The sequence below is a fragment of the Cydia pomonella genome, unplaced genomic scaffold, assembly GCF_033807575.1.
Source record: "Cydia pomonella isolate Wapato2018A unplaced genomic scaffold, ilCydPomo1 PGA_scaffold_146, whole genome shotgun sequence".
Classification (NCBI taxonomy): Eukaryota; Metazoa; Arthropoda; class Insecta; order Lepidoptera; family Tortricidae; genus Cydia; species Cydia pomonella.
Window position 1 is genome coordinate 339,365 of NW_026907789.1, and position 22,369 is coordinate 361,733.

A 22,369-nucleotide genomic window follows, 5' to 3' on the forward strand; every position below is an offset into this window, starting at 1 on the left:
CCATGTTTGTTTATATTATTGATTTCCCGATATTTTGACACAACTAGAAGTTTCACACAATGCCTAGAGATAGAAAATTATTTATTTATTTTATTTATTGTCAATTTCATTCAACGGATCACATCATATCCAATTTATGTGTTTATGTATTGCATTGTTTTCTACCTAGTTGGTTATTAAATTCTGTTACTGCAATAATCTTTATCTACATAAAATATACCAACGAAAGTTTAATAAAGTATATATTAAAATGAAGTACACAAAATCAGGAATTACATATGACAATATCATTCAAAATCGCCTCCTCTGGCTTTGACACAGGCCCTCAAACGACGAGGCCAGTCATCAATAGCGGCACGCACGATTGTCATGTCTAATTCCGTCACTGTCTTAACTATGGCCCGCTTGAGGGAGTTAAGATTTGTGTGGGGTTTAGCACAGGCTTTCTCCTCAATAACCTGCTATATGGCATAATCCAGGGGGTTAAGGTCCGGGCTGGAGGACGGCCAGTCTTCGTGGGCAATAAAGTCAATTTTGTTCCTTCGAAACCAGGCTTGAGTTGTTTTTGCCTTATGTGCAGGAGCTGAGTCCTGTTCAAAGATCCATGGCTGGTTTTGAAATAGGGTGTGGCTTAAGGGCTTCACTATTGGTTCGAGAACGGTTTCCAGTTTCCGGTTTTCACACCTTTTCACAGAAATGAATCTGTGTTAGCCCTGAGTATGACACACCCAAAATCATGTTTGGCGGGTGCCCACATTTGTGCAACGCAATAGGGTTGTTTCCATCTACAAATCTTAGGGCATAATTGTATCCCAAAAAATTTTTTGGATTATAAGAACATGTTAAACTACTTTTAGGGGACCTGTAATGACCATATTTTTGTAAATATTGAATTTAAAATATCTTTTGGCACACGTCACGTGACCAAACTCGAAACGTCATTGAAGATTCTGATGACGTCACAACTCTCGGATTGACACTGTTGACAGTTAGGCGATTAACAACAAATGACAAATATCAGTTGACAGTTCGTATCTTCTACGTGTGTATGTAGTTATGTGTCAAACCATAAACTGTGACGTCACACAATTTTCAAAGAGCGTTTTGGGCGCGAAACCATCTTTCAAAATATATTTTGTTAATTTAACATATTTAAAGCCGTTTTTAGTATAAAAGCTGAATGTTGAGGCAACTTTTAGTTAATATAGAAAGTAATACAAGCGTTTCAAAAAATTGGAATACGATTCTCTTTTAGGCCCCAATTCATTATAGATACGACGAGATAAGCGTTATGTGTGGTATATAATTATAGCTCACAAATCCACCACATTATGTCATTTTTTATTTTTTCGGTAGCATTTGTTTTAACGGAAATAAAGAGGTTGCAAATCGAGTAACAGAACTTCAGAACAGATATCATTTGATATTTACCAGTCGCTTTTCGGTGAAGGAAAACATCGTGAGGAAACTGGACAAATCCCAACAAGGCTTAGTTTTACCCTCTGGGTTGGAAGGTCAGATGGCAGTGGCTTTCGTAAAAACTAGTGCCTACGCCATACGAAGAGAGGCCTATGCTCAGCAGTGGGCGATAAAAGGCTGATGATGATGATGATGAGTGCCTACGCCAAATCTTGGGATTAGTTGTCAAAGCGGACCCCAAGCTCCATTGAGCCGTGGCAATATGCTGGGACAACGCTAGGAAGAAAGAAAGAAATCGAGTAACAGAACTTAGTAGCCAACTAGGTTAATAGTTATGATGTAAATGTCCATATCATGTTGGAGTCATATATGTATTAGCCAACTAATTATTCAAGATCAATACACTTAGCTCCCTTAGGTATTCGCCTAAGTACAATCTCGGGCAAAATTGAGTTTTATAAAAGTGAACTAGTTTCTAGGTCATATTTTCTATGAATTGGTCATTTTTGTAGACTCCAATTACAGTTACACTTTTCCTGGTTTTTCGCGGACCAGAATATCGATGATTTTTGTAACTTGATTTAGACGTCGCTATCATTTTCAATCCAAAAACACATAAAATCACAATTCAGAACATGCGGCAGCTTTGTTTTCTATCAAGTACCTCAAGCACCAGGGCGGCTACCGGGAAAATCGAAATTCGTCAATTTCGGGCATTTTTCTCTGTCACTCTAATTACGTCTTAGTGAGAGTAAAAGAGAAAGATCCCCGCAATTTGCGAATTTAGGTTTTCGCGGTAGGCCCCCAGATCCTGTCAAGTTTCAGCAGTGTTGCCAGGTGAGCGGAAGAGAATTATAGTACTTGAGTGTCAATATTATTCTACCGTTAAAAAAAATATCGTACGCCAGTCAAAAAGGCAGCCCCTAAAAATGTCTAGCAAAATAAGCTTAAATTTCCAATTAATAATAATAAAAAGACAATTTTCGTCTAAATTGCGCAAAAAATCTGTTTATATTTGTGTATTTTTGGGATAGACTCAAACGGTATACAGGAAATTGTGACATTTTAAACTTTAAACTTACACCAAGGAGCCGAACACCCAAAAGATAGTAATTTTAGCCTATTTCTGAGAGAAAGTGTCATATTTTGCTTCAAATTACTAGACTTTTAAGGTGGCATCATCCAAGGGCTGAAATTATAGTACTTTAGTGTACGATAATGCTCTTTGGAACATTACGTCATACCGGGGCCCAAATTATCGTACATGTACGACAATTATCGTACGCCTGGTCACACTGAGTGTCAGTGTCGACAGAGTCAGCTAAAAACGCGTCAAACATCGCAACGTCGCGCCGATGCATGGAGTGGCAACGCCGCAATGTATTTGTACACGACATTTGTCACACACACATGAGTAAAATTTATAAAAATATAACGTTGATTATTGCATGATTTCTGTATGAAACAAAGTTTTTCTATTAATTTAGCGCAAATGAATATTCGAAAGTAGATAGATGCGCAACTATTTATGTAATAATATCGTGTAATTAATTAATAAATAGCGATTGTTTTTTGTATGAAAATCGAACCACCTTAAGGTCTGTCGCGTATTTATTTTGTTACCTACCTTTATTTCCGAAAGCTTTAAATATGTTTTAATAAGAGTTTTTTGTTTTCTATTTCCTATTTTATCCCTTTGTAGTAGACACTTAGATATCTTATACCTTTAAACGAGCAATTCTTGTATATATATATATATATATATATTTCTGTGATCTCGGAAACGGCTCTAACGATTTCGCTGAAATTTGGTATATGGGGGTTTTTGGGGGTATACAATCTATCTAGATTAGTCTTATGTTTGGGAAAACGCGTGTTTTCGAGTTTTCATGCGTTTTTCTTTCGACGCAGAATATGGTCGCTAATTTCGTGTTGCCGGCCACTGTCCGTCTGGTCCAGCGGGTTAAGACGCGGACTGCTAAACGAGTGTTACGCGTTCGAATCTCGCCCGGTGATTTTTTTTTTTTTTTTTTTATATGTTCAAGTTTATATATTTTTTTTTAATTTCTATTGTTTTAGACAAGTTTAATTTAGTAAAAAAATTTAGTTAAGATTATCACCTATAGACCATCATATTACAATAAATAGTTATAACCGAGCAAAGCTCGGTCGCCCAGGTACTTATAATATATAGTACGGCAAAAATTACCAACTTTACATATATGATCATGTTTTTTTTTGGGACTTAAAAAGAGACAATGGGGTTTGATTAGTGTATTTTTTTTATCAGGACCATTAAAAGCTTAACACTCTTTTCTTTTTTTTTGCAGGTTCCGCCGTAGTAAGCATCATTATGCGTCAATACGACGACGCCATCTCCATAACCGTGGCCATCATGATTGTTGTCACAGTCGCCTTCGTCCAAGAATATCGCTCCGAGAAGTCACTTGAAGAACTTAATAAACTCGTCCCGCCTACTTGTAACTGGTAATTTGAACTCTAACTACAAACAATTAAGGCACATTTCAGAAGTAGGTACTCATAATAAACCACCCTGGCATTTGTACAAGAGAAATCATTAGAAGAACTTAATGAACTTATCTCGCCTACTTGTATATTAAACTCTAACTACACATAATTAAGGTCTGTTTCACAAAACAAGGTATCGGGGTATCCGTGCAAGAATATCGCTAATATTTTCAAAAACCGGCCAAGAGCATGTCAGGCCACGCTCAGTGTAGGGTTCCGTAGTTACTCTTCCGTCACAATAAGCTAAACTGGAGCTTAAAGTATAGTAAATTGTTAACCAAGGGATGAAACGGTACCTTTCACGCGAGTTAAACAAATAGGCAAATTTGCATAATCAGTACCTAATTAAAGTAAGTCTTTTTACTATGAAGGGGAAACTTTTTGCGATAACCCAAAAACAGCTAAACTGATCATGTCCGCTATAGTTTTCATTTAATGTCTTTCTTAAGCTCTACTTCCACGATTTTTTTCATATTTTTTGGACCTATGGTTCAAAAGTTAGAGGGGGGGGGGGGACACATTTTTTTTTCTTTCGGAGCGATTATCTCCGAATATATTCACTTTTACAAAAAATGTTTGTTGAAGACCCCTATTAGTTTTGAAAGACCTTTCCAACGATACACCACACTGTAGGGTTGAAGCAAAAAACTTCTCATAAGTAAACATGTTTTCAGAACATTATTAGATGGTCAAACAAACTTAAACTTTAAGTTGACCTAATTAAAACTCACTTTCCTTCCAGCCTCCGCGAAGGCAGCATCGAGCACTTCCTCGCGCGAAACCTCGTTCCCGGCGACATAGTCCATCTGAACGTCGGCGACCGAGTTCCAGCCGACTTACGACTATTCGACTCTACTGACTTAGCCATAGATGAAAGTTCATTTACGGGAGAGACGGAGCCAGCGGTTAAGAATATACTACCGAATAAGGCGGCTGCTGGGAGGGTCAATAAGGATAATATAGCGTTTATGGGAACGCTGGTGCGGTGCGGTAATGCTAAGGTTAGTTTTTTAGACCTATACGGACTTGTTTATAGATGAATTTTCCTTTACGCGAGAAACTGAACAGGCGGCTAAGAATATACAACCGATTAAGGCTGCTGCTGGGAGAGTGAATAAAGCTTAGGTAACATGGCGTTTATGGGAGAGCTGGTGGCAAAATTTTAACGTATTTTTTTAATACCACGTCGGTGGCAAACAAGCATACGGTCTGCCTGATGGTAAGCAGCCGACCCTTTAAAAACCAGTACACTCCTTTTTTGAAGAACCCCATACTGTAGCCTCTCGGGAAAACCTCGGCAGCGCTCATTCCACAGCCGAAGCGTTCGCGGGAGGAAATTCCTCTTAAACCGCACAGTACGCGACCATTTAGGTTCTAGGGTGTGAGGATGAACACCCTGCTGAATGTATGCGTCAAATTGTTAAATCTTCGAAGCTGATGTAATTCCAATCATTTTCCTCATGTACTGAATGTTTGGTACGACTCAAGAATTCTCTGAACTTAATAAAATACATAAAAGCCTATAGGGACTGCTATGCGTTGTCAGCATTCCGCGCGGCTACCATAGAGTATTCGAGGTATATTCGGGAAATTCCAAGTTATTTCAGAGTGTTCATTCCGATAATATAGTCAGATCTGATGATGGAATTGAGAGATTTCAGGAATTAACTGAAGTTCGGGGGAGATTAGAGTGACGTGAATACATCTTAATTAGTTTGTATAATTTACATCGCGCATGCAACACTTCTGGAGTTGCGGGTGTTCATAGGTTGCGGTGATGGCTTACCATCAGGCGGGCCGTATGTTTGTGTGCCACCCTCGTGGTATAAAAAAAGTTTATGTTACAATTTCCAGGGTATTGTGGTCAGCACAGGCGAGCGCTCCGAATTCGGCGACATCTTTCGAATGATGCAAGCCGAAGAAGCCCCTAAGACCCCCCTGCAGAAGTCCATGGACACCCTCGGAGCCCAGCTGTCCCTGTACTCCTTCTGTATCATCGGCTTCATCATGGTGGCGGGCTGGCTTCAAGGGAAAGCGCTGCAGGAGATGTTCACCATTAGTGTCAGTTTGGCTGTCGCTGCTATTCCTGAGGGTGAGTTATGAGATGTGAGGGCGTGGTGCGCTCCGAATGTCGGGCTCCACCCGAGCGTTCAGTTTGGAGGACGCCGCGGGCGATCGTGCTTCTAATGTCGGGCTTTGCCGTGCAAGCGGCGCCGAGTAAGTGAGATTGCGCGAAGGGTGCTCCGAATGTCGGGCTTAACCCGATCTTGTAATATGCAGAGAGTTCCAGGTTCTGAATTCATGTTGTTTAATGCAGCGTAAAGAAGTTCTTCATCCCAATGAAGTAATGCCTAAATCAATTATGATTGATAAATTAAAATTCGGAACTATTCTTACAGAAATTGGCTGTTTTATTTATCTCAAACATATTCAAAAATACCAAAGCAATAAATAAGAGACCATGCAAATTTTTAAATTGTTTTTAAGCAAGATGATACAAATTTGAAACACATATTTAACGAGCACGTAAATACAGATACCTATTGGGCTAAATTTAAACAAATTTATGGTAATATACCCCATTTAACTTTTTACAATACGTGAAGGCGCGCGAAACGCGCTCTTGTTCCTTTTGGTATAAAAGGCGACGCAGGCGCTCAAATGTGAGTGCGCGCGAGGGCGCTCCTAATGTTGACCTTTTTGTGCAGTATGTGAGAGCTTCGCCCGACCGTTTGGTCTGAAGGCGCCCAGTACTTGCTTGATCCTATAATGAAATATATGTCTGACGACCGGTCTGGCCTAGTGGGTAGTGACCCTGCCTATGAAGCCGATGGTCCCGGGTTCAAATCCTGGTAAGGGCATTTATTCGTGTGATGAGCATGGATATTTGTTCCTGAGTCATGGGTGTTTTCTATGTATTTAAGTATTTATAAATATTTATATATATCGTTGTCTAAGTACCCTCAACACAAGCCTTATTGAGCTTACTGTGGGACTTAGTCGATTTGTGTAATAATGTCCTATAATATTTATATATTTTATTATTTATTTTATATGCTTTGTTTTCATTTAATCTTAATTTCATTTTACCATTTACCAAAATTCCAAGACTTCAAAACGGAATAGTTTCAAACTGCCTGAATCACAGAATGTCTAACATATTTTTCCTAAAATGCCTAAACTTCAAATTAACGTGGTTTCATACCTAAATGTCAATTTACCTAAATTCATTAGTGCTATTTTATCCAATATTATCAGTCTTTAGCGCCGCCAGATTGTTAACAAATTGTAAATACGTCAAATTAAACTATAAATATATAATATATTTAAAAAAAGAAGTCCATCGGAAATTCGGCAATTGATGAAACATACTTTTTGACATTTAGGTATTTATAGACTTAGACGATATGAATAAAAGTCATTATGACATTCGGCCTTTTTAAGGAGGAAACGATTTGATATTTAGTCATTTTGGGGCTGAGTTGTTATGAAATTTAGGAGATATAAATACAATAGCATTATGATATTTAAGTGCAATAAAACCATAGGCGATTTATGGACTTTATGAGTGCAGCACTCTGTGAGTGTTACCCAACAGCAAGATGGTAATTGATTCAAAATTCCACAAATCTCCCTTTCGGCCGCCATCGCAACTGTTTCACAACCAGTTGTCTATGAGCATTGTTTAGTCTTTCATGGCAACTAGTTGTGATAGAAGCACAATTATTCCTGTTAAGCAATCACTTGCCAGCAAGACACAAAAGGCCTAGTTGCGAAACACAGTTGCGATGGCGGCCGAAAGGCAAATCTCAACTTCTTTTTGTCCATTTCAGGGCTACCCATCGTGGTGACCGTGACTCTTGCCTTGGGTGTGATGCGAATGGCCAAACGGAACGCGATCGTGAAGAAACTACCCACCGTCGAGACTCTGGGCTGTGTTAACGTCATTTGCAGTGATAAAACCGGTTCGTATTGCATTTTGTATTATTAAGTCTTCTTCTTCCTTGCGTTGTCCCGGCATATTGCCACGGCTCATGGGAGCCTGGGGTCCGCTTGACAACTAATCCCAAGATTTGGCGTAGGCACTAGCATTTTGTAATATTAAGTACTTGATCCTAACACGTTCAATTTTTTTTTCAACTTATGAGTGTTTTGTCTGCTTCCGCGATATAGTTTTTTCGGTCGAGGAAATGTCGTACGTGCATAAATCTGCGAAGAAATTCAAAGTATGAAATTCTGGTTTCAATTTTAATTGAGATGGCGTGATTGGCGTGGAGTCAATTCGAATTCTGCTGTAAAGAAAGTTTTGAGTTCAGTAGTGGCAAACCAATTAGCAGTAGGAAATAACGCGCAATTACTCGTATGTATTCAAAAGCGTTATTTTCGCGCCTACATTTTTCAAATTTGCCGCTTTTTAGCGTTCCGTGCCTCAAAAGGAAAAAACGGAACTCTTATAGGATTACTTTGTTGTCCGTCCGTCCGTCTGTTAGTCTGTCTGTCAGTCTGTCTGTCTGTCACATCGCTAAATATGTCGAGAACCACTTAAGCTATCGATGTGGGAATAGTGAACAACGCTAACCCAGACACATTGAAAGTATTTTTTTTTATTAACTTTGGAAAGAGGGGGCAAAATTTCAAAGTTTAGTGACTAGGTCAAGTTACATGAGATAATTCAAAGATTGTACGGAACCCTCGGTGCGCAAGTAAAACGAACTCGCACTTGACCGGTTTTTTTTCTCTACTGACAAAGCAGCTATTAATGAGTAATTATTGTTATCAACAGGAACGCTAACAAAGAACGAGATGACAGTGACCTGCATGTCAACTTCCGGCGGCCATATTGCGGAAGTTCGCGGCGCGGGCTACAACGCACGCGGCGATATCCAACTTCGTGCTTATAAGGGACGAGACTTGGATGTAGCACGATCTGCTCTTCAAAGCATGCTCGAGGTAAAACCGTGTTAGACCTTAACCCTTTAACAATAGGGAGCGTGCATGAACTGTAGGAGGCAGCACAGGAGCTGTCAGATTTTAGGCGCGAGGCGTAAATGTGATGTTGTTTGTTCCGATGTAGCCCACAAGATGGCAGAACCTACTACGCACAAGAAAACACGTGACGTGTACATGTGCATGTTTATGGTTCCGATTCAGGCCACAAGATGGCAGACCCTCCAACGCGCACGGTCCCTATAGTACATTATTGCAGAGGCCGGGAAAGAGCAATTCGTGGATGAGTTTCGACAAAGAAGACGAATTCACGAATTGCTGTTCCTGCCGAGGCATATATAGTGCTTTTCTCGAAACATACGAGGAAATAAGGTAAAATAAGTTTTTGGCAAAAATTTCATTTTTGGTACAAGCTTTTATCGCTGACTGTACTTTTCTTTCCACAAGTAACTAATACTCATCGAGAAAATTCTAAAAACCCCAAACACAGTTAGGTCACGTTGTTTTATCACAGAGTTCCTATGGCCACCTCCTGTCTCCATGGTACTCCGATGGTACCATAATATTGCATTGTCACCCGACTTACATATGTATGCAAATTTTCAGCTCAATCGGAAACCGGGAAGTGGATCAAATTTAACTTGCAAGATTTGATTACAAACAGACAACGGTCAGGTGAAAGTAAATAAAAGCTTGTAATAATCATAATTTAAGCATCAACCAGCACTCAAATTGAACCTTCACATCAAAAACGTCAAAAGCAATTTCCCTCTTTAATTATGACACACATATGACACTACTAAAGTTGCAATAATGACTAGTAAAAAAAAAACTAAAAATGACAAAAATAAAATTGCATTGGTCCTCGCAAATTCTGATTTGTGGACGGCTAATAAAAACAACCCAAAATACACCCTCTTCCATAACAATAAAGTTCAATTTCATTCAAAATGCAATTTCAGGTGGGCGTCCTATGCAACAACGCCGTTATTCGCGACGAAACTCTATACGGGCAACCGACAGAGGGCGCCTTACTCGCGGCGGCCATGAAAAACGGAATGGATGACGTCAGAGAACAGTATACGAGGCTGCATGAGATACCATTCAGGTAATATTCTATATACGTTTACGCAGTTTTTACAATAGATGGCGCTAGTAGTCAATATACAAGTGATTCCAAAGAGAATTTGAAATAGAGGTAATAAATAAATAAATATTATAGGACATTATTACACAAATTGACTAAGTCCCAGAGTAAGCTCAATAAGGCTTGTGTTGAGGGTAATTAGACAACGATATATATAATATATAAATATTTATAAATACTTAAATATCATCACACTACTCATCACACTAATAAATGCCCTTACCAGGATTTGAACCTGGGACCATCAGCTTCGTAGGCAGGGTCACTACCCACTAGGCCAAACCGGTCGTCAAAGAGGTGGATTGTCAAAGATAACTTTGTAGACACAGTAAATTTACTGCCATCTTTCGTCACATGATTAAAGCTTTTAGAACGTCATTTGACTTTGATCGTTATTCTTCGCTATCGCTTCGCTCGAAACGATGCCGCCATACCTTTGGCCTATGATCTATTAGATGGCGCCACTTTTTGATATTGTAACAAATTTAACACATATAACTATTATAGTCAAATAGCGTTCTTAAAGTTTTAATCATGTGTCGAAAGATGGTATGTAAACTCTGAAACCGTTAACTTTTTAGGATTTCCGTAAGGTTATCCTATAGATATGTTAGGTTAGGTTTGTTTCATGCCAAAACTGAAAAGTTGTGCGTTATCGACATATTGTGTGGTAAATTGGGTGGAGCATGCTCCGGACTAGGCCGGCTCGCGCGTGTCGTGCCGCGGCATGTCGTGCGGGCCGGCTACTTCGCGACGGTACATTCGGTGCTGCAGTACGGCGCGGAATTATGGGGGCGCGCGGCGGACTGGCAGTGCGCATTCAGGCTACAAAACGAGCCGTGCGATCGGTAGCGCTGGTGGCCCAAGATACCTCGGCGAGGCCTTATTTTAAAGAACTGGATATTCTAACTTTACCCTCAATACTAATAAACCAGATTGCAATCTACGTATATATTAACCTATCTGAATATAAAACACGCGCGGACTCCGGTCGCCCTTTACGGAACCCGAGCAGACTGATTCCCGTACAAGGAAGACTCGCACGGTCGAACGAGGTGACCCACGTAATGGGTCCAAAGATTTACAATAGGCTACCTGAGACAGTCGCCTCAGCTCCTTCATTAATTATATTTAAGACAAAACTGAAAAGTTAACATATCACTAACGTCGACTGTACGATGGTCTAATATGTGTTTCCTCAATCTGTCGGTAGATGTCGCTGTACCGAGCGTAAACTGGCCAACGCTGTGTTGTGTAGATAAGGTGTAGTCTGATGAGCTGATCTCTTATGTATCTCTATGTAGACATTCTTTTCTCAGTTAGTTTTTGAAGGTGGCTGCGTCATTCAGTTAAGAACACAGACCACTCTCCTAAGGACCTAGCATAGTCGCGCTACCTCCTCTGCCACGCATACGGTAGGTTTACTCGAATTTCGAAAAACGCTTACAATGGGGTTGGTCGGTCAAAGTATTTAACAGATGGCGCCATCATAGCTTGCCCTGTCAATCCCTAGGATTGTGTCAAATTCTTGTTTTTTTTTTTTTGGAATTTTGTGACCTGAATTCCAGTACTTTAAGCCAAATCTCATAGAACAAAACTAGAGACAGGGGCAAGCTATGATGGCGCCATCTATGCAAACCTTTGACAGTTGCCAACCCCATTGCTTACTTCAGTCTGCGGACCGGGCTCGGTCTTGAAACATCGGTAGCTCGAAGAAGTTTTTGCCATGAAAAATGCATTAAGTACTGTTGTGTCAAATTTTGTGGCAAGGACACTAAAAACTGGTGTGTTATGAAACTGAAGGAAGGGAAAGAGGTATGTCAGGATCGTAGCAAGTGGAAATCCGTGGTCTCTGCGTACCCCTCCGGGAAATAGGCGTGATTATATGTATGTTGGATAAAAAATAATTTTAATTTAACTCATTGAATGAGGCAGCGCTCGGAACTCGATGACTTTTTTTAAGAAAGTCTCTTTCTAACGCGCTGCATCCGTATAACTCCTTTCTTGTCTTTTATTACATAGTATTCCTAAATGCAAACTAGTGATGTCCATAGAATGTGATTATTTATTATTGATAAGGTAATTCAATTTAAATTTCATTTGCGAAAAATTCACAATAAAACAAATTTTATTTATTTGAGAATTATACACTTACTGTAGCTAATTTTCCCATGAACTTAAATGATATTGTCAACTCAGCACTACATATTACTTTTAGCCATGATAAAAACATTGCAAAAATTAATCACAATGTCCAATTTTATACATAAACACACGGTTGCAATTTCAGATGAATTATTTTGATTCAACTTTGAGTGAGAATAGCGGGCGCCAGTTTTATTATCTTATTCGTGGTTGTGCACGCAAAGGGACGTCAAGTTGTGCCAACCCTAATAATTGCTCGGAGTAATGCTGAGCCGAACGCAGCCGAGAATGCCCGAAAGGAACAGTGTCGCCCCACTGCCACAACAGATGCCTTTTTGACTTTACTGTGGGAATTTGTCAATTTGTGTAGGAATGTTTGTTTATATTGCTTGTTATATTTAAAATTGGCGGTCAGAAGGAAAAGCATCGATAAGATCAAATGCAAGTTTCTTCAATTCGCCGGTAGATGTCGCTGTACTAAGCGGAAACTGGTTAACGCTATGTCTTCGTAGTATATACTAGTTTGCTAATTTAATAAGTTGGTCATGTGTTTAAAGTCTTAATGACACCTATTTTTTAAAATGACGATGTCGTATTATCACATGCGTCATTTAGGCCGCAATTATATTATCTATCATAGAAAAGAAATGTGATCTGGTCGTAGATATTGGGCGGTTTCTGACTAGCGTGAGTGCCATCTGACCTTCCAACACAGAGGGTAAACTAGGCCATATTGGAATTAGTCAGGTTTCATCACGATGCTCTCCTTCACCGAAAAGTGACTCGTAAATATCAAATGATATTTTGTGCATAATTTCCGAAGTACCTACTCATTGGTACGAGCCGGGGTTTGAACCCGCGACCTCCGGATGGCAAGTCGCCCGCTACCACTAGGACACAAGCGCTTTTACCGCAATTTATATATGTCGGAGATGGACTTAATCGTGCCATCTATCGCCTTTAAGAAGCGTTACATCACGCTATATTTGACAAATAGAGCAAGCTAGGGTGTTACGAGTACGTTACACCTGAGTGGGGTTCGACGCAGTTCCGCCAAGGCGTCATAGAGTGCGCTGTCAAAACAATTGAAATCGAGAACAATTGAAGTTATGCTGTCAATCAATCTCCAGACGAGAACGGGAGAAGATGACGTCGGTGGCGGTTCCTGGGTCTAACCCACTGGCTTGCTTAAGATAAAAAATTTAATGTGTGCTATGATTTGTAATCAGTGTTGTCCAGAAAAGACTGTGATTTGAACATCATATTTCATTGAAAGCCCTCGTCATTCATCGTTGAAGGTTCTGATGTGTCGTCTCTCTACTCTGTATCTTTAGGTATTTAAATAAAAATAAACAAAATCTACCCTCGATTCTCCAGCTGAGGGTAGACGAAAACATTACATGATCAAATAATGTAGGTCAGACAGGTCGTTCAGGCGGTTTTGTATTTGGTTGGTTAACCATGTTATAACTACCCGAAAATGTACAAATTGTTTGTCTACTTTTATTTAAATACCTAAACATACAGAGTATAGTATGATACGCCCACGATTCCCGACATACATATTTGTGTTTCTCGTATCATAATTTCTGTGTCTTGTTGCAGTTCAGAAACAAAAATGATGGTAGTGAAGTGCGCCCCAAAATTCAATGATGGCAAGCTGAAAGAAGAAGTGTTTGTAAAGGGAGCTATAGAGAAGATATTACCGCTTTGCACTCAGTATATCGATAGTGCGGGCAACTACTCGCCAGTCACCAAAGAAAAGCAGAATGACTTCATGACTGAGGCATACAATATTGGCAGGATGGGTAAGTTCCATTTCATGAAAAAGTGTAACTTATTACGTTTTGTAGCATTTTTTACTACCTACTTAGCATTGATTTTTTTATGCTACGTCGGTGGGCCGCCTGATAGTAAGTAAATAAAGTTGCATTTTAACCACATGTGGGGCAAAGTAATCAGATGCAAATTTTGAGTTGTTTCATTTGGATTTAATTTGTTTATTTTTATTGTATTTCATAGTTCATATTTTCCTCGCGTCGGCGTGGTGAAAAATTTTGTTTCATTCGGAGGCAGTTTGTTTAACCCTAGTGCCTTGAAACCCTCGCAACGCTCAATATTCCACTTCTAGAACAATTTTGGAATCTTTCGCGTGCTCGAGTATCAATATTAGCACGAGCGGTCTAGCAGCAACTTTGCCCCCTTGTAAAACAATAGTTATTTGTACAACAAGAGAGCAAAGTTTGATATTTCTTTTGTTTTGAGTCCCGTGCAAGCGAAAGAATCTAATTTAGAATCTTAAATCTTGAATCTTATCTTTATAATTCAAAAGCGCACGAGATGTAAATAACTTTGATCTCGTGTAGTACACAAAACTTTTCACGTCAGTCAGCCATCAAAAAATACAACCTGAAAAAATGTAATCCAGACGGACGGATCACTATTTCACTCATGTTTTCTGAAGGTATTCTAACAATTAACTATAATTACCGCAATAAAACAAAACGAAAGAAGTTTCAATAAAATAATACAAAAATAATGAATTAACGAACATCAATTGACAACTTTTTTTTGTAAAAAAAACTTTGTAAGATCCGGTCCGAATTTCGGATACTACTATTTGTCAACTATAGTAGAGATCGTTAAAAGTAGTTAAATAGAATTATTTACTGCGTAACAATTGCGTAAATTTGTATAAGTTCATTGTTTTGATTGTATAATAAAATACGTAAAATATGGTGTTTTTATTAAATTTAAAACTTTTATTTCATTAATTAATTATTACGAATGAAGACTCGTAGGGTGTTTTGGAACGATGCGGTCTGACTTATTTCGGGGGTCTATTATAAACCGTCAATATACCGTTGAATTACATATTCACTTTTTTTGTCTCTTTCTTTTTGCTAATGAAGTGAAAGGGATAAAGACAATAGAATCCAAATATTTCGAACTTGTATTAGGCCCCGCACGTTGAAATGACATTCGAATTTAAAGGTAACTTGAATGTTATTTTGTCTCACTCGGTGAGCAAAATCGCATTTTGCTCACTGTTTTTAAGCAGCAAATTACCCTTGTTCGAGCTGCTGACGTGAAAATAACATTATTTTCTTACAGGTCTCCGAATCATAGCATTAGCCCGCGGCGCGTCGCTCGACGCACTCACATTCACGGGCGTGTGCGGCGTGTGCGACCCGCCGCGGCCCTCCGTGCGCGACGCCATCGCCACGCTGCGCCGCGCCGCCGTCGACGTCAAGATGCTGACGGGCGACGCCAGGCCCACCGCCCTCGCTGTCGGTACGTATATACTGACTCGCGCTAACATCGCCACGCTGCGCCGCGCCGCCGTCGACGTCAAGATGCTGACGGGCGACGCCAGGCCCACCGCCCTCGCTGTCGGTACGTATATACTGACTCGCGCTAACATCGCCACGCTGCGCCGCGCCGCCGTCGACGTCAAGATGCTGACCGGCGACGCCAGGCCCACCGCCCTCGCTGTCGGTACGTATATACTGACTCGCGCTAACATCGCCACGCTGCGCCGCGCCGCCGTCGACGTCAAGATGCTGACCGGCGACGCCAGGCCCACCGCCCTCGCTGTCGGTACGTATATACTGACTCGCGCTAACATCGCCACGCTGCGCCGCGCCGCCGTCGACGTCAAGATGCTGACCGGCGACGCCAGGCCCACCGCCCTCGCTGTCGGTACGTATATACTGACTCGCGCTAACATCGCCACGCTGCGCCGCGCCGCCGTCGACGTCAAGATGCTGACGGGCGACGCCAGGCCCACCGCCCTCGCTGTCGGTACGTATATACTGACTCGCGCTAACATCGCCACGCTGCGCCGCGCCGCCGTCGACGTCAAGATGCTGACCGGCGACGCCAGGCCCACCGCCCTCGCTGTCGGTACGTATATACTGACTCGCGCTAACATCGCCACGCTGCGCCGCGCCGCCGTCGACGTCAAGATGCTGACCGGCGACGCCAGGCCCACCGCCCTCGCTGTCGGTACGTATATACTGACTCGCGCTAACATCGCCACGCTGCGCCGCGCCGCCGTCGACGTCAAGATGCTGACGGGCGACGCCAGGCCCACCGCCCTCGCTGTCGGTACGTATATACTGACTCGCGCTAACATCGCCACGCTGCGCCGCGCCGCCGTCGACGTCAAGATGCTGACCGGCGACGCCAGGCCCACCGCCCTCGCTGTCGGTACGTATATACTGACTCGCGCTAACATCGCCACGCTGCGCCGCGCCGCCGTCGACGTCAAGATGCTGACGGGCGACGCCAGGCCCACCGCCCTCGCTGTCGGTACGTATATACTGACTCGCGCTAACATCGCCACGCTGCGCCGCGCCGCCGTCGACGTCAAGATGCTGACGGGCGACGCCAGGCCCACCGCCCTCGCTGTCGGTACGTATATACTGACTCGCGCTAACATCGCCACGCTGCGCCGCGCCGCCGTCGACGTCAAGATGCTGACGGGCGACGCCAGGCCCACCGCCCTCGCTGTCGGTACGTATATAAAAAGTTGCGCTCACGTCCACTGAAACAGAATATATGACCCACTATAGATCTGAGTTTTTAATCATCCAATCATCGTGGTACGCCAAGGTTGAAACAAATCTATAGACAGCTCAATCAATAAAATCTATTACTTTAGAAGTGGAAATGAAAGGACCCCTGAACGCATTTTCCAGAATGATCACCAACAAAATGGCGAGAAATCGTACGGCAAGCAATATCTGTGCCTTCACGCCAGTCAGCAGTTGACCACGACATTCTGCAAAGATTATAACGATAAAGAAGAAAACTTTAGAAGATTCGACGAGCTAAAGAATATTGCATCACAATATTTTATGTTGGTTAATCACTACACTTTAAAAAACAAAATCTCCTGCCACGTTTGTCTGTTCGTATGTATGCATGCTCGCGATAAACTCAAAAACTACTGAACGGATTTTCTTGCAACTTTCACCTATCAATAGAGTGATTCTTTATAGTTAAAGAAAATTAAATTCAAATGTATGGAAAATTTGGCATAATTAATGGAGAACTTTTATCTATCCGGATATGTAGGTTACAGCGTAAAGTTAAATTTTATCTACTTCCCCCCCCCTTCCGCAGCGAGCGTCACCCCCCCCCCCCCCCCCCCGCGCCCTCGAATATGTCCCGGAGCGTGATATTTTGCACTTAAAAAATAAACCGTAAACGATACGTAACAAGTCTTTAAGAACAAAATAATCCTCGATAAATTTACTATAAACCTCTCATACAAACAAAAGCCATATCACTTACAGTTTCAGCGCAATCTGCCACCAAATACGAACGTTTTTAATAATTTGTCCATTTTTATTTACTAATCGTTTAGTTTTTTCAATAATTTCACACTTTACCGCCAAGATATGTATGACAAAAGTAAAGAACAGAATATTCTTTTTATAAAAAGGTATAATTCATTTCTAAAATCTTTCATTTACTGTTTCTATGCTATTTTAAAAATTCACTATAATCAGAACCAGCACAGATTTGTTTGCTTTAACAAATTAGTGGGACAGGCGAAGAATGCTGTTATTTTGGCAAAATTGCTGCCTACATCGTCTGCTGCTCGACATCATTTTCAGCGAGTCTTTCATCAAGTGCAAAGTTGGAGGAGTAACGTATTACCGCCGGAAGAATGGGGCTGGAAAAAAACCGTCAATTGCCTACTTCCCATTTTAAATACGGAGCCGCCAGCACCAGCCTCTATATTAAAACTAATAACGTGTGCTTGCAAACAAGGCTGTGGTAAACGATGTGGATGCGTGAAAGCCGATTTAAGATGTACCACTATGTGCAAAAATTGTAGAGGCCAGAGTTGTGTGAACGTAGTCGAATTAGATGTTGAAGAAGAATAATGCTGATTTTTAAGTACTTAGATGTCATAATAGTTATACATAAGTAATAATAGTATTAGTAAACCTAAGAAAAAATAAACTTAAGATTAAGAAAGATAAGTTAGTTGGTTTTATTTGCAATTTGCAATCTCTCTCCGGCAGAAAATAGGGCCTGAATAATTTTCAATAGATAAGAAAAAACCTGAACAAAAAGTACGTCAAAGGAACTCTCGAGGCCACACTAAACACACCATTCACCATGTATCATACTTAGTTCCGTTTTGGGGTACATTTTTAGAACTTTTTTTAAGGTTCCATACCTAAAAAGGAAAAACGGAACCATTATAGGATCACTCGTGTGTCTCTGTCTGTCCGACAGTCTGTCATAGCCAATTTCCTCCAAAACTACTGGACCGATTGAGTTGAAATTTAGTACACATATGTAAATTGATGACCCAAACACGGACGCGTAACGTAAATGAATCAATTTTAAATATGGGGGCCAGTTTTGGGGAGTAAATTAGAAAAAAAAGAAAAAAAAAATCAAGCTATATCGTGTGACATATCAAATGAAAGGGTAGTTTATAAAAATCTCTAATATATTTTTTTCATAATTTTAAATTAATTAGTTCTGAAGTTATTTAAGAAAATAGGCGAAAATTAACCATGTTCTCAGCCCCCCCCCTTATCTCCTAAAATACTGGGCCTAAAAATTTTAAAAAAATACAGAAAATAGTTCTATATCTATAGATTACAGGAAAACATATAAAAAGTATATGATATTTAAAGTAACACCGTTTAACGAGTACGAATGCTTATATTTCGCTGAATGGCCGAATGAATTAAATTTTTAAAATAGCATAGCAACAGTAAATGAAAGATTTTAGAAATGAATTATACCTTTTTATAAAAAGGATAGTCTGTTCTTTACTTTTGTCATACATATCTTGGCGGTAAAGTGTGAAATTATTAAAAAAACTAAACGATTAGTAAATAAAAATGGACAAATTATTAAAAACGTTCGTATTTGGTGGCAGATTGCGCTGAAACTGTAAGTGATATCGCTTTTGTTTGTATGAGAGGTTTATAGTAAATTTATCGAGGATTATTTTGTTCTTAAAGACTTGTTACGTATCGTTTACGGTTTATTTTTTAAGTGCAAAATATCACGCTCCGGGACATATTCGAGGGCGCGGGGGGGGGGGGGGGTGACGCTCGCTGCGGAAGGGGGGGAGAGTAGATAAAATTTAACTTTACGCTGTAATCTACATATCCGGATAGATAAAAGTTCTCCATTAATTATGCCAAATTTTCAGCTTATTGTATTGAACTATTAGGAAGGTTTAGGTGTATAATTTGTTAAGGTTTTGTGTAAGCCGTGCCAAGCTGGGACTCTAAACTCGCTAAGACGATATCCTAACTAAAATGTTTTGTTTTTCAGCTCAAATGGTCGGCCTGGACGTGCTGCACTCCCAATCTCTCTCCGGCGACCAGTTGGACACGATGTCGGACGACGAGTTGGACCGAGTCATCGATTCGGTCAGCGTGTTTTATCGAGTTACTCCGAAACATAAGTTATCGATAGTGAAATCGCTGCAGCGGCTAGGAAATATTGTGGGGATGACTGGTAAGTGATGCTTTATATTTAAATTAAAAAATCGGTCAGGTGCGAGTTCGTTTTATTCGCGCACCGAGGGTAAACCTAAACTACAACTATACATTAGGTGATTGAAACAAACTACCACTACTACTATAGTACTAATATATTACCACAAGCATTTTAAAATTCCTATCCTAAACACAAGTTCCATCGTCAAGTCAAGCGAGTGGGTGTCAAAGTTGTGAAGACCGCGCTCTACCCTCATTCGTGTAAAATAATAGGTAATCACGGTCATATCCCAGCCGATTGAAGTCTAGCAAAATAATGGTTTTACCAAATGTCACTAGAATTTAAAAGTACATTAAAAATTTAAATCTATAATTATTTCGTTTCAGGGGACGGCGTAAACGACGGTGTCGCGTTAAAACGCGCCGACATCGGCATTGCTATGGGAAACGGCACGGATGTGTGTAAGGAGGCTGCCGATATGATACTAGTCGACGATGACTTTGCAACTATCATGTAAGTGTACTTATCATCATGTAAGTTCCGTTTGAATCATGTTAATCGCGCAGAGGAGGCTGCCGATATGATACTAGTCGACGATGACTTTGCTACTATCATGTAAGTGTAGTTACCATCATGTAAGTTACGTTTGAATCATGTTAAACGCGCAGAGGAGGCTGCCGATATGATACTAGTCGACGATGATTTTGGTACTATCATGTAAGTGTAGTTACCATCATGTAAGTTACGTTTGAATCATGTTAAACGCGCAGAGGAGGCTGCCGATATGATACTAGTCGACGATGACTTTGGTACTATCATGTAAGTGTAGTTACCATCATGTAAGTTACGTTTGAATCATGTTAAACGCGCAGAGGAGGCTGCCGATATGATACTAGTCGACGATGACTTTGCTACTATCATGTAAGTGTAGTTACCATCATGTAAGTTACGTTTGAATCATGGTAAACGCGCAGAGGAGGCTGCCGATATGATACTAGTCGACGATGATTTTGCTGAAGGTTCCAGTTCTCGAATTCAATTTTGGAATTTTTCGCTCGCTCGGGTATCAATATTAGCACGAGCGGTTAAACAACTTTGCCCTTTCGTAAAACATTTAACTATTATTTTTCAGCGCGGCGATAGAAGAAGGCAAATGCATCTTCTACAACATCCGTAACTTCGTCCGCTTCCAGCTGTCCACGTCCATCGCCGCGTTATCGCTCATCGCGCTCGCCACGCTCATGAGCATACCCAACCCGCTCAATGCCATGCAGATTCTGTGGATCAACATTATTATGGATGGTGAGTACAAGTCTCCTTGAATTGTAAAACTAAAACTAGTGCTTACGCCAAATCTTGGGATTAGTTGTCAAGCGGACCCCAGGCTCGCATGAGCCGTGGCAAAACTGCCGGGACAACGCGAGGAAGAAGTCTCCTTGAATTGCACAAGTTAAAGGGAGTCCTGAGTTAACGAAATATTCTAAGTTAGAATCTTGAGCGTAGTGAGGACTCAAAAACACGAGATGTAAAATAACTTTGCTCTCGTGTGAAACATACAACTTTTCTCCTCAGTAGTGAGAACATATTGACACATTCACTGCCGGGAACCCACCTGGTGGGCGCTCGTGAACTTTGTTCAGATGCCGGAGAACCCGCTGGGCGGGTTGTTTTGTACGCAGCTATAGACCACCGGTTTCTGCGCCGTTTTTTGTCTGGCAGTGAATGTGTTAAAGGTTTAAAAAATTCAACATCAAGTAAAGTTTGTTTAAATTCATGAATGAAAGGCATCATCATTATGACGAAAGCTTGTCTCACTCCCTGGAGTGAGGAAAGACGCACTTTCGTCACTCTGGAGTGAGGAAAGTAGCACTTTCGTCACTATCTGGAGTGAGAAAAGTCGTACTTTCGTCACGCTGGAGTGAGGAAAGTAGCACTTTCGTCACTCTCTGGAGTGATGAAAGTCGTACTTTCGTCACTCTGGAGTGAGTAAAGTTGCACTTTCGTCACACTCTGGAGAGAGGAAAGTCGTACTTTCGTCACTCTCTGGAGTGAGGAAAGTCGCACTTTCGTCACTCAAGGGATTGAGACAAGCTTTCGTCATAATGATGATGCCTTTCATTCATGAAAGTAGACTTGTTCGAGCTGCTGAGGTGAAAAATAAACAGCAGCTCAGCTCGGAAACTTTCCTAAGAGTAAAACTCTCAGATTACTATACGAAACTAACTTTTCTTCTTCTCAGGTCCCCCAGCGCAGTCCCTCGGCGTAGAACCCGTCGACCACGAAGTGGTTCGTCGCCGACCAAGAGACACGTCACGAAGAATCATTTCTCGAGCTCTCCTCGCTAATGTCTTATTATCGGCTGCTATCATCATCGCTGGGACGCTGTGGGTGTTCAACAGAGAGGTGAGTATTTGCCTAATGTACGGTCACGTCTGGAAATATTGATACGGACAAAGAGCCAAAAATATGTATACACTACCCTAATATATGGGACATAAGGTCGTGTATACATATTTTTGGCACGCCGATCGTGTTAGTGTTTTCAGACGTGATTGTACATAAGGATCGGACCCACGATGTTGAAGTGATACAGAATGAAGGGAACTATCGTTCCCTCCTCGGTAATGTTGTCAACTGATGTCATAGTTGCTGGTACCCTGTGGGAGGTATAGTATATTATTGCAGAGGCCGGGA

At 41.0% G+C, this 22,369-nt stretch overlaps 1 protein-coding gene across 2 annotated transcripts in view; it reads left to right on the top strand.

Moving 5' to 3' along the window:
- The window catches only part of LOC133533267 (calcium-transporting ATPase type 2C member 1-like), a 67,361-nt gene that overhangs the window by 38,856 nt on the left and 6,136 nt on the right, over positions 1–22,369 (top strand). For both annotated transcript variants that reach the window (XM_061872225.1, XM_061872224.1), the window contains exons 4-15: positions 3,750–3,906; positions 4,691–4,949; positions 5,803–6,040; positions 7,782–7,913; positions 8,732–8,898; positions 9,858–10,003; positions 13,793–13,995; positions 15,302–15,481; positions 19,508–19,693; positions 20,062–20,188; positions 20,808–20,977; positions 21,915–22,078. In XM_061872225.1, the coding sequence (XP_061728209.1) occupies positions 3,750–3,906; positions 4,691–4,949; positions 5,803–6,040; positions 7,782–7,913; positions 8,732–8,898; positions 9,858–10,003; positions 13,793–13,995; positions 15,302–15,481; positions 19,508–19,693; positions 20,062–20,188; positions 20,808–20,977; positions 21,915–22,078 (2,129 nt within the window). The remainder of the gene's footprint in view (positions 1–3,749; positions 3,907–4,690; positions 4,950–5,802; positions 6,041–7,781; positions 7,914–8,731; positions 8,899–9,857; positions 10,004–13,792; positions 13,996–15,301; positions 15,482–19,507; positions 19,694–20,061; positions 20,189–20,807; positions 20,978–21,914; positions 22,079–22,369) is intronic.